The sequence below is a fragment of the Trematomus bernacchii genome, unplaced genomic scaffold (assembly GCF_902827165.1).
Source record: "Trematomus bernacchii unplaced genomic scaffold, fTreBer1.1, whole genome shotgun sequence".
Taxonomy (NCBI): domain Eukaryota; kingdom Metazoa; phylum Chordata; class Actinopteri; order Perciformes; family Nototheniidae; genus Trematomus; species Trematomus bernacchii.
The window spans coordinates 8,746,789-8,760,095 of record NW_022987593.1 but is presented as its reverse complement, the minus strand read 5'-3'; the positions used below and the strand labels follow the sequence as shown (position 1 = coordinate 8,760,095).

General features: G+C 42.1%; 1 protein-coding gene across 1 annotated transcript in view; it reads right to left on the bottom strand.

The window, feature by feature from the left end:
• Nucleotides 1-12,792, bottom strand: part of frem3 (Fras1 related extracellular matrix 3) — a 31,737-nt gene extending 18,945 nt beyond the window's left edge. The window contains exons 1-2 of the mRNA XM_034129973.1: nucleotides 7,764-12,792; nucleotides 7,281-7,370 (exon numbers count right to left, since the gene is read on the bottom strand). Of these exons, the coding sequence (XP_033985864.1) occupies nucleotides 7,281-7,370; nucleotides 7,764-12,792 (5,119 nt within the window). The remainder of the gene's footprint in view (nucleotides 1-7,280; nucleotides 7,371-7,763) is intronic.
• Nucleotides 12,793-13,307: the final 515 nt, after the last annotated feature.

Genomic DNA, 13,307 nt, shown 5'->3' with positions numbered 1-13,307 from the left:
GTGCAGTGTTCCTGCTGTACAAGCAGCAAAGGTGTTTACTTTTGTCCAGAATAACTACTGTCAGTGTTCAAATTGCCAGTTTTGTTTTTTTTGGTTCCTTCCAAATGATTTTTTTGGCCTTCCAAATGATTTGAATGTTTCTCATTCACTGTTCACTCAGTCACACAACTCCTAACATAAACTTAGTCAGAGAAACCAGTTTCTGGCTAAAGCAAAGGTCTTGCTGTGTCTCTGTCTTTGTCCGTCTATCTGTCTCTCTCACTTCCTTCCCGCCAGACTCCCTCCAATGGGGGGCAGAGTGACAGCTGTACTCCACAAACCTCCTCCCACCCATGTTCCCCTTCCTCCCTGTGTCTGCTTTGTTCGCTGAGGGGAGAACAACGAAGACGGACAGCAGGCCGCAGACTGGGTGGGCCCGATCCACCAGCATGGCATGCCTCCCTGCCTGCCTCCACATTGTTCACACCAGTGTAAAAGAGAGGAATCTCCCTTTCTACGACTTCTTTTGTAAATGCTGTGAGACACTGAGACTCGAGAAAATCAAGAAATAATCAAGAAACCACAGTTCCCAGCAGGGTTTTCCTTTAAGGTAACAACCAGAGTGGAAATGGTTTACATTTGCTCAAAATAGACGAGTTAAAGACCTGTGAAAAATATCTGCAAACATGAAAGTCAAAATAGATTTTAGACATGATTGATGGTCCACTTTATAGCGGTCTTTATGACACATACTATATAAGACTGGCCATCAAATCCAATACATACAGTATCTGCCTGGCTCAGCTCACATTTCCATTAGCTTTTCAAACTGACAATCAACATCATTTCTGCTGGGATGTAAAGTGTTATAGACCGCACATGTTTCTAAGTATCTCTGTTAGCAGCTAAAAAAAAATTAGCTTCAGTTTGATTGATGCTAATCACTGTCAAGGGCAGGGGCTGAATATTAAAGAAGTATGTTAATGTTTTTCTGTTTTAGGACTTGAGTGAGAGCAACTGGATCCTCTCCAAACGTTGACTTATTTTAGTGCAGTAAATCACAGTGACCTACTACAAAGTGACACATTTAGGTATTTGCAGTGCAGTATTTAACTAGAGGAAGCAAAATGAGTGCTCTTCATACAATTTTGAGTAGCCAATATCCCGCCTCAGCAAGAACACTTCAAAACATACACAGGACATTATAGCCTGAAGTTGTTCCTGCTCCAGCGTCCTTTGACAGCACATTCTGCAACAGCTCATATTTACACAGCAGTGCGGCCTGCACCATACATAGATGCAGTGGGATAGTGGGTCAGGCCGGAGATATCATTGGAGAGGAAGGTCAATATGAGGCTTTGACGCTCAACAGCATGATGCAAGGAAGAGCAACCATCTAAGAATATCCTTATCAAGTGACAAGCATCACCATTATTACATTTCCTCATTAATCATCCTGTTGATATAAATACAGAAAGGTTTCAGTTAGCTATGTTCGGTATTTAAATGCCAATGTTTTTTTTAAGCATGGTCTATTAAATCACGGAGGTCTCGAACGTTGATAGAAACAGAAAATGTTTACCTCTTTTTATTGTTTGACATCTTAATAAGTGAAGGAGGAGATTTTTTAAATAGTGAAAGCTATAACTTCCTCTCTGCGTTCCAAAGAATTCATGTAAGGAATGCCGCATGGTTGGATGTATTAATATAACTCTTATCATTCCTTCCAGACAGCGGCAGCATGTGCTGTAAATCGACACATTACAGAGTCTCGATTAGTGCTTCAGTTCAGGGTAGTGAAGTTATCTCTACAGGATGTTACAAATCATAACTTGACAGGCACTGAGATCCACATCTTTGACCCTTGCTTGCCAAATACTTGATATAGTTACACAGTTGCTTACAACATTTCAAAGAAATCTAATCAAAATAACAAATGTTGCACTGGGAATCTGTCTCTTTTGACTCATAGGGGTAGAAAGATGTAAGAAAAGCACATAATAACAAAAAGGCTAAGTGTTTTCACAAACATTACCTGATCTTGTACAATATACAACAATGTCAATTCAGTTAGCCTTCTTTAAAGTCATATTTAGTTGGAAACAAAATAGAAAAATACTTGACATTGGCATAGCATTGCTTTGAGCAAAATGCTCGCTAGCATGCTCCCATAGATAATGCTAACATGCTTATCTTAGCAGCTGTAAGGTTTACCATGTCCACCATCTTAGTTTAGCGTGATAGCATGCTAACATTTGCTGATTGCATTACATCTAATGCTAATGGAAATGTCTTTAGATTTGTTAGTATTGGGTCATAATAGTGAAGTTTTTGGACCTAGGAATTGCAATATATAGAAAGTTAAACTATGACCAGAGAAGTAACAATTAATCACTGGACATTATTGTCAATAGTAATTTTATGACAAAGTTATTGATTCAACAAAATATACCAAAGTGATGGACCAACAGACAATCATACAGAGTGGCTTTGCCTCCTCAAGAGCCATGTCGCTAGCATGTTTAAAAAGCAAAGGACAAGGAAAGGAGTGCGAGTAACTCAAGGACAGCTTGGCTAGGGGCAGCAACAGCTTTGCCATATGAGAGCAGATAAGAATAACCGCTTTAGCCATAGATCATAACTGCCCACCCTTCAGCCCTCCAACCAACATAAATCAAGGCTGAAGAAAATGGACAAAAAGTGGAAGAAAGACAGAGAACGAGGTGATAACATGTCTCCTTGAAAGGGATATGGGGAAAACCTGAGAAGAAAGAAATGGAGAAGAGGTCAAAAGATGAACACACCAATGAAAGAGGACAGTAATACCATGAAGGGGTCTTATACGAGGGGAAGGACGGGAGAGTGACATCAGAGGGGGTTGTGGCGGGGGGGTCTGAGAGGCTGTCGGCTTCTAGTCACAGGGGGCCCCAACTGTGGCACCATTAGCCAGTAAATCTCCTGGTGACTGTTGACATGGGTGACATGTACGATCCCAAAACACAGTTAGGAAGTAAGGGTGTAACAAGTCAGTCAGCACACAATCCGACTGTACAATAGAGCACACCCACAGTAATAAGGAACATTCACCAACGATAAGACAAATATATACAAAAGTTCAAGCTCCTATTCATTATCTTTTCCTTTCTGGGTTTTATCTTTTTTCTCTTGGGAAGTGCCCCTTCAAGGCAGGCACCTCCACAGTGGAAGTCTGCAGGTTATCGGGCTATCTGGGATTGGGTTGGATTTCTGCGGAGCTAGGAGTGGGGTGACAGAGGGCTTTGAAAGGGGATCCCCTTGGAGCCTTCCCTCTCACGTACACACCTGTCTGCCCGGGATACCACTCCACTTCCAGGCCTTGCTCTGTCTGTGGCCCTGGAGTCTGGAGTCTCCAAGGAAGTGCATTCCTCTCCGGGGTCTCAATGATCACATAACACTCAACCCACTGGGGTCTATGAACCCCATTCCAAAGCTGGAAGACTTTTTTTTGCTATTGGAAAAAGCAAAGAGGCAGCGTCAATTTATCTGTATGTTGTTCTGTTATCTCTTTGTTCTCATCTGTTAATCAGTTGAGTTTTATTAGTACTGCTATGAAATCTGATGCTATCCTGCGCCTTAAATTGGCAAGCAGAGGCAGTGTTTCTGAAGACCAGAACACTCCAAAGGCTAATGATCCAACATCAATTTATTGTCCTAGTTCTAAGACTTAGAAATGAACAGAATCCTAAAGAAGTCTCAACAAGTCTGACCGTAAATAAGAGTTTCTTATCTTAGCCTCTGGCTAAACTCATGCCTTTTGGACAAGGATATATGTGAACTGTGTATCTACTTGTAAAAACAAGTATTTATTGCCTCAGTGTCTAACACTTAGAATGGATGTAGAGAGTGTCTGACCTGCTCATGCATGCAGGTTATTGCTTTCCCAATAGATATTCCCAATAGACAGAAAGAATGAACCAAGTTGAACTACAGTTTGTGTTCGAGGTCATTGCCGAAGGACAATACATTGACATTTGATATCTTACTGTTTTGTGAAAATGTAAAGTTTAGTAAAGTTATGCAGCTTTTGAAGACATTATATAAAATCAACGAAGACAAAAGATCAAGATAATCTTCTAAAGATGGAAGCCAAACTTAAATAAAAAAAACTCCTGTTCAGCCAATTCATCAATGTTCCTTCATCAGCAGCAAAAGCTGTGTCATTCTATAAAGAATTAAAATGTCCAGTGCACATTTGGGGTGTACTGTGTGTTTGACTTAATTGACTTATCGTGTCATACACAGCCCACAAATCTGTTAGCAAATGTCCCATTCCTCATTGGTTCACTTATTGTTTTTTCTGCTTCTGTCACATGAATCATTTATCCTCCTCGGACACATTTTCAGCAAACAGCTGATAAGCCAAAAAGCCTGCTTGATGTGCTCAGACTTGATGAGAGCTACACTAACTTTCCCTGCAGAGTCTGGAATTGAACCGCTGACCAGCACGTCTCCTGGCGTGAAACTGAATGTCCACCCCTGACCTCTCACCAACACACACACTTCAGCTGTGCCTGGCCACACACACGCTATTGCTACAGACACAGCATTTTCAAGCCTGATGAAGATCTTCATGTATCTACAAAGTTTCAGAAACATACATGCAACAAGCAACATTTGAGCTTTATGAAGTATGCCAAACGGAAATACTATGTCATTAAGATATGTAAATGATTTGGACTGTGTTTGTGTGTACTGTGTGTGTGTATTCTTGACTTGTGAAAAAGCCTCAGTGCAGTGCATGTAGTGGCAGGTTCCTCTTAAAGGGTGCTAAGACCCTTAAGCAGCTGCCCATATCAGAGCATCTACGGGGTATTTCTTAAAGCGAGGTCAAACTCAAACTGTGTTGAACATAAGAATGTAATTAGATGAATAGTTCTGGAAATGCTCAAGAAAACACAATGATTCAGAAACAGACAGAACAAATGCTTCACTGTCTATGGAGGGGGTTTACAATCCACAAGATGATTGCGGACATTTCGGCCTCAGTTTTATATATTTAAATGTTCTGTCTTCTGTCAAACTAATCTCTGTTTTTGTGTCTAAACGATCCTAAAAAAATCTAATAAAATAATTTGCAACTTTTTGAATTCATTTCCAAATTTAAAGTTATGAGTTGTTATCACTTTTTATGGTGTTTTTTTATGGTGTTTTTTTTATGATTATTTGAAGGTGTGCTGAAAAAAAGACTAGTAGGGGGGATTATCTTGGCGAGAAAATCTCCTAATGACCGGGAGTTTTCCTTCACAAACTAACAGCTCATTGACTTAGATTTATAAGCAGATAGGCTGACCATCAGCATGCTCTCCAACCTGCACGTCTCTACATGTTGAAGATAATGCTCGCTCCCCCAGGAGTCACCACCTTAACACTTCACATAAGTGAATCACCGGTTGGCTTAAATTGCTTTTATCTGTTATTTGATCTTTTCCCGGGTGTGCCTTTGTGTTTGTTTGTGTGCCTTCCCTTGTATGTGTGTTGGCGAGTGTGTAGGTAACCACATGTTAAACATTTTATCTATTATTTGGAATATAATATGTGTGCTATTAATTACATGTATGTTGTGGAATAAGCTGTCTGTGGCCTTTGCATGTGAACCGTGGTCATGTAGCAACACCTTTTTGTTTTATGTCCCAGTCTGCACCACTGCACCTGGTTCAGCAGAGTTGGCTGGAAGCTTAAACAATGTATGAAAGCAAACAGAAAAAGAATGTTGAGCTAATTGAAGCCTTTGCCTTCCCTTCCTGTGGTTAAACCTCCACTTAAAGACAAAAAGCGTAACCTGCCTGTGCTTCAGGCAGATGCATAGGGCACACATGTAAGGTAAAGAAACTCAAATAGCAATACTGCAGAACAGTAGAGTATAAATAATAATACATGCTGTGGTTTCTATCAATGCCAGTGCTACTTATCCTCATTAAAAATAAATTATCACATAATTCACTTACAGTTTGGGGAAACAGTTGATTACTGGGATTCAGTCAAGGCTAATAAGAGGCTTCACTTTGTTGACAAAAGACAGTCATTTGAAAAAAAAAACTCCCAGTGTCAGTCCTCCCAGTCCTGCCTTTTTAATGGCCCTGATGGTGATGGTGGTATTATGACCAACATGGCCCTTAATCCAGCATAATTATAGCCTTAACTTTCCCTGCCCCAACTGATTGCATTTCCAAATCTTGTTTTGTATTTTAAAGCACTAAATGGGCTGGCTCCGGCCTATATAGCTGAACTCCTCCAGCGCTACACCCCAACAAGAGCTTTAAGTTCTGCTGACCAGCTGTTGCTGATAGTGCCCAAGACCAGGCTCAAAACCCGAGGGCACCGAGCCTTCGCAGCAGCTGGCCCTAGGCTCTGGAACACTCTGCCCCTCCATGTGAGGTCGGCCCAGACCCTAGGGGTTTTTAAATCTACTCTTAAGACACACTTCTTCTCCCTGGCCTTTTAGTCAGAGCGGAGCACGACTCCTGACTTTTCCCTGTGTTTTTAAAAAAATATCTGTTGTAATTTATTGTCTTTTATTGTGATTATAGAAATGTGTTTTTATGTGATTGTAGTTATTACATGTACAGCACTTTGGCCCGACCAAAAATCGCTTTTAAATGTGCTTTATAAATAAACCTTGATTTGATTTGATTTGATTTAAAGTCAAAACTAAAATAGCAACCACCTGATGCATTTGTATTGCTTTTCATTCGCTATATTTATCATGCTGTTTATGTAAATCTGGGTAAACGTGACAGAGCTTATACATATTGTCGTGTCTATAACATTTAAATGTGATTCATTCAAGCTAATTCTATAGGATAAACAGGATAAGTACATGTTCACAGATATGTTCAAATGGGAACAACAACTGACATATTCCCACAAAACATGGTAGATTTTTAAGGTCAAGCCGAAGTTGGCAAGACCTATCCCGATAAGATAATATAAACTGAAAAGCCCAGCACACTAACCTTTACACATTTCAATGAAACTTCAAGCACAGGATGAAAGGTGGACATTTAAACAGTCAGAAAAGTGCCTTTGGGTAAATTATCCCATTGTTTGTTAACAATAAAGTTTAGAGCATGAGGTAGTCCCACTTCTTTCACTTTTACCCAGTCAGTGTTTGGCAGAAGTCCCCTTTGACCCCTGTCCTTTAAACCGAAAAGAGATGGCGGCTCTATCTATACTGGGTGTCAGTCATGGCCAACTGCCTTAAGTCTTTGTGATGCAAACACTTAGGAGACTGACAGAGGGCAGGAAGTTTAAAAGATTCCTACCTTTGTCTTCAACTGTGAAGTAGAAGATATCACTTGTGGCGTTGCTCCCATCCAACAGCACATAATTGATCTTCATGTCGTCAATATCAGCTGTTATAAAGACAAATAATGGAAGATTGAGTGTTAGCTGAAAATGTTAGGTAAAATAACTGTGGCAACTAAGGCTAGTTTGAAGCAAATTATAAACATGTTAATTATGAATCAATTGTTATTACTCCATATTAGTTGTCATGATTTCTAAGCTGAAAAAATGATTTAATGAATTTCTGTAAATCATTGAGTTGTTTTTCTGGCTAGCCAAAAATGTCACTCTCCTTTTAGCTTTGTTTTTGTCTCCAACAACTTCTAACGAAAATATCTGTTTTCTTCAATGCTTGCCTATTTGACTTTTTTTATGCTTCATGGTCATTTCAAAATAATAATTATTGCATTTTAAATGTCAAAAAACCTGTGAAGAGATTAAGTATTGTGACATTTTCTTACCTTGAGAGAAGGTCTTGATGCTGTCGTTGCCCAGTGCGGTGTTAATGATGAAGCCATGCAGAGGAGCCTCAGAAACAGTGTATGTCAGGATGCTCTGGGGACTGTCGCGGTCTTCTGATTGGAGGGCCTTGCTGGTGATCACGAAGCCCACGTGGCCTGTTTGGAGGACCTTCAGTGAGGCAGCAGCTTTGTTAACCAAAATCTGGGGCACACCATTGTCCACAGTATTGATATGAATGGTCATCATCTGGGGCTTGCGTGTCTCATACACAGTGTTAGGAAAGACGTAAAAATCGGAATGAGTGCCATCTGTGACAGTGAAGGAGAAGCTGTCTTCGTTGGTCTCAGTGCCATCGTGCTTATAGCTGATAAGGTTCTCGTTAAGATCCTGCTTGGTAAAGGTTGTGATCGGTTTGGTATTGTTGAAAAGCAGCTGGCCGTGCACTGGCACCTGCGTGACTATGAATCTTAAATGGTTGTCTGGGGTGTCCCGATCCTCGGCTGTCAACTCAAATGGTGTGATAAGCTTTGTTTCTCCCTCCTCCACATAAAGCTTGCTTATAGTCAAGACAGGTTTCTTATTATCAACATCAGTGATAGACACTCTGAAGGTACGGAATACAGGATTGAAACCATCCGTCACCTCAAACTCAAAGCTGTCCATTTTCATCTCATCGTCAGAGGTGTGAATGTAGTAGATCTTGTTGCCAGCAAGCTGCAGTTGGGTAAAGGTGGAAATGGGAACACCTGGTTGGTCAGTGCACTCTAAGTGGCCTCTACTAGGCGCTCTTGTGATGCTAAAGCTGAGGAATTCATCAGGACTGTTAATGTCAGTGGTGCTGAGGAGGTCAGTGGTAAGAGTTACTTTCCCTCCTTCTTTAAGAGTCACACCTTTGTTGATAACATCTGGAAAAGCCATGTCAATGCTTCCAATGTTGATGTAGAAGTAACGGTCAATGAGTGGATTCAGGCCATCAGTGACATCAAACTTCAGCAGGTCACGGATTCCCTCCTGGCCTGTGTGTACATACTGGATGAGGTGCTTGTCAATTTCGTCCTGTGTGAAGTTCATACCAAGGGTAATATTACCCAAAACATCACCAAACTTGCTGATACGCTGCAGGAAGCCTTGACCTGGGCTGTAACGCACAACATATGTGAGCTCTTTGTCTTCCGAGTCAAGATCTGTGGCCTGAATAACTCTGTTGCTTATGACTTTTGTCTCTCCAATTTCAACATCAAGGCCATCATTTATAGCCATCCTTGGTGTCTCATCGTCAACAGGAATAACCATGATAAGGACTGTTTTTTCTACTGTATGTTTCCCATCTGAAAGTCTGATTACAAAGCTGTCCTCATTGGTCTCTGAGTCATCGTGTTCATAGACAATATTGGAAGCCTCTTTGATTTGTTCCAAGTTAAAGTTTTCCACAGGGATTGTGCCAGTGCTAAGCTGCTGAATTATTGAACCGTGTTTGGGATTTTTTATTATCTCAAAGTGCAACTCGTCCCCAGGAATGTCAGCATCAGCCGCGTTCAGAATTGGTGTGTCAATGACCAGACTCATGCCCTCCATTACAATAAACTCGCGGATGAAAATCTCTGGCTTTTCATCATTGGCTGGAATGATGACTATGGGGAAGAAGTGTCGTTCAGAGAAGTTAATTCCATCTGAGCAGCGGAAGGTGAAGCGATCTTCCACAGGTTCAACCCCTTTGTGGATGCTCTGGACATAGTAGATATGACCTAGGGCGATGTCTTTGATGCTAAATGCAGTGATGGCTGTCCCGGATCTGGATTTCTCAGAGCCTGCAGCTGGGGAGATGTTTTCCACGTAACCAGATGTTGGTTGGACGATAATGGTACATAGGATATCATCATTTTCAGTGTCGATATCCTCAGCTTGGATGTGGTCCAGAGTAATGACATTCTTCTCCCCCTCCACGACAACAAATTGCTCTACAACACTGACAATAGGTGGAATGCTGTCAACAGGAAGGATGGTGACTTGAACAGTCAAACCATGTATGTTGTTGCCGCCAACAACCCACTGTTCTGACATATCAGACAGAGTAAGGTTGAAAGAGTCGTATTCTTTGATTGGACCGATTTCACCGGATGTGTGAGCATACACCACTACCCCATTAATTATGTCTTCCTGGGTGAATCTCTCAGCGGGAGCACCATTTACTAGGATTTCACCAAGCCTGGGAGGTTCTTCAACAATGAAAGTTAGGAGGAGGTCATCTGTGTCTTCATCACGGCCCTGAATGACATTACTTGTAATCTCTGTGGCTCCGTTCTCCAGTACATCGATGGATGCTCCAAGCAGACCGGCTGGGAGCATAAGGGTGGGGGACTCGTCATCAACTGGATCAATGTTGATCTTGATGATGATGGGTACCTCATGAAAACCATCACTGACATCAATCTTTATGGTGTCACTGACAGATTCCTGTCCACCATGGTTGTAGGTAAGGTGACCATTTGAAAGGTCTTCAATTACGAATGTTTCTCCTTTTGCCATGTCGATCCCCAAATACTGCAGCTGCCCGTACCGAGGAATCTGGGTCACGGTGAAGATAATATTTTCATCATCTGTATCTGTATCTGTGGCAAGCAGCTCGTTCCTAGTGATGATATGTGAAGCGCTCTCCATAACAGTGAAACCTTTGTTAGTGATAATCGGGGGTTTGTTGTCCACTGGCTGAAGGAAAATGGTGAATAGTCCATCTATTGTGTTACCAGAAGTGTCTTCTACAATGAATGTGAACTGCGCCACTTTTGGAGTGATGCCCAGCTCCTGGTCTGGAGGCTTGTAAGCTACTTTGTGATGATTAACCTGGGCCTGTGTGAACTCTATAATTACAGTGTTTGGGCTGTCAGTCAGTACGATGTCACCTAAGGCTGCTGGATTGTTCTCATCTGTGTCAGTTGGGGGCTTAATGATGGTGTATTTCAGGTCCCTGTCATCTGAATCGAAATCAGTATAACACAAGAATTGTTTCTTGAAGTGAGTTAGCTCATACTCCAGGACTGTCATGTGAAGGCTGCTGCTGGGAACAAGTTCTGGAGCAATGTCATCAACAGGTTGGATTTTGCTGGTGAATATGTGCTCGCCAGATTGATTAGGGGGGTCATTATCATCTTGGACCCGGAAAACAAAATGATCAACTACAATGGTGGTGCTATGGGGTCCAATGTGACGGTAGAAAAGCTTTCCATCAAGAATATCCTGCTGAAACCATTCTGTTACCACCTGCTCAAACATCTCATCTGTCTCGCTGAACTTCCAGAGAGACGGGTCAGAGGGAGGCTCAACTTGCCTTAGCAGGAGCTCCCCTACAGTTGAGTATGGCACTTCCAAGATAAACTTAATAGTGGAGTCTTCTGAATCGATATCTGTGGCACTCAGGATAAAGGGAGAGATCTGCATGACTTCATTCTTGAATAGCACCAGGCCAGTGTTAGCATTGATAATAGGTGGCTCATCATCAGTGGGAGCAATAGTGATTGGGAACAAAAACTCCACTTCATTACTGCCATCAGTCATTCTAAAAATAATGTTGTCGCTATAGGTGTCGCTGCCATCATGCTGGTACACCACAATGCCGGCGTCTAGATCGGCAGGTGTGAAGAATTTCCTGCGAGCCCCGAGCACCATCAGATCTCCATGCTTTAAGCCATCAACCACAGTTATACTCACATCTTCCAGGTTATCCTCATCACTAATCTCTAAATTCTGGGAGCTGGAAAGAGGTCGAGATTGCCCTTCAAACAGTAGCTGCCCTGTATTTGTGGTTGCTACAGGTGCCAAGGTATTCATAGGCTTTACCACAATCATAAAAGCAAATGTATCAGACACAGCACCATCAGTGTCTACAACTTCAAACTCCAGCTGGAAAATCCTCTCTGTCTCTGAGTCGTCTGAGGGTGGTTTATAAGCAATTTTAAGATCTTTGATGTCTCTCTGATAGAAAGAGGTGATAGGCAGGTTCTGATCATCTGTGCTGATGAGATAGCCCTGCTCAGGGTTCAGCGGTGTAGTAATATTGAAGATTAAATCATCTGGGTCAGATTCAACATCTTCAGCAGCTAACATGTCACTTGTAATAGCTGTCATCACAAACTGATCAACTTCCATCATCATCATGGCTACAAAGCTGGGTCTAGGACCTGTATTCTCTGCTCCCTCTTTAATTCTAACCATCATTTGGAAATGCTCTTGCATAATGGTGTTGCCTTCTTTATCCTGCAGCTCTACCATCATTGGAATATAGTCTCTGTTAGGTGAGTTGGTTTTAGCTGTGTGTTTGTAGCGAATGCCTTGTTTCACAAACTCATCACAGTCAATAAATTGGCCATTTGAGGGGTTATTCAAAAGAGTGCCATACCTGGGAAGATCACCGGCGCCGACCAGAGTGGCGATCTTACACTGTGTTACTTCATCCTCAAAGGAAAACTCCAGATGCTTTTTGTCAATAGGGACGCTGTCACCACTGAGCTTTTCAACATTAAGGGGCATATTCCTGGTGAGGATCTCAAGCTGTTGGAAAACCACCTCCACTTCCAGCATGAAAGGAATGACAACTGTGTCTGTTTGGGAGTCATAACGAAGTTGTAGCTTCACCCGATCCTTGCTGGGGCTCCGAGATCCAAAATGAGTGTATTTGACTTCATCTGGTCCAAATGAGCAGGGGAACTTTTTAGGCGAGAGCATCCCAGGTTTCTGGGCCAGTGGGTCATTGTCCAAAACCGTGATGAGGCAGCGGTCTCCAGGCTGAACTTCTGTTACCAGGTCACTCACTGGGTCAAGAAACACAGACTTCCCTAAAGGCACCCTGATCCCACTGTTAGCAATGATAATGTTGTCTTCATTAGGTCCAGATCTGCGTTGATAAAGATGAGCGGAGCCAAACGGCTCTGCAGCTGCTGAAGCAAAGTAGAAGCTGAGAGCAAATGTCACAAGCAGGCTTCTTGAAAGTGCCCACTTTTGACAAAGTGAGGAACTCCGCAGACAACCAGCCATATCTACTGCTAGTTGCCTTGTAATTTACAAGTCAGCAGTAGCAGGCTGTCCCACGTAGGGAAAGAGCATAAAAAAAGAAAACTCTATTGGGATGGATTAGGCCTGAGAGTGTGTCCTCTGTGTGCCTCTCTCTTTGCTTCTGAGTGTGGTGAATGCTGCAGGACTGTGCAGGTAATAATGAAACAGTAGTCAGTGACAGGCGGAGACTCCTCCTTCTGTAAGCGCAGGGAGGGAGCCTCCTGCCCCCATAGCTAATTTAAGAAAGACCATTGGACAAAAGTGTGAAAGTGCTCCCCCCCAACCAACACCCACCCTTCTCCCCTTCTCTCACTGAAAAAGGTGGGGGAAAGGTCCAAAAACGAATTGAGTGCAATCTTTGTGATCAAGTAAATTGTTACTGTTTGTACATTTAATTTAATGTGATACATTTGGCAATTTATAATAATGTATCATATACATTTGCAGAAAAACTTTGTGTTTTATGGTATTATCTGATTCACCCCCTTCTTTATTTC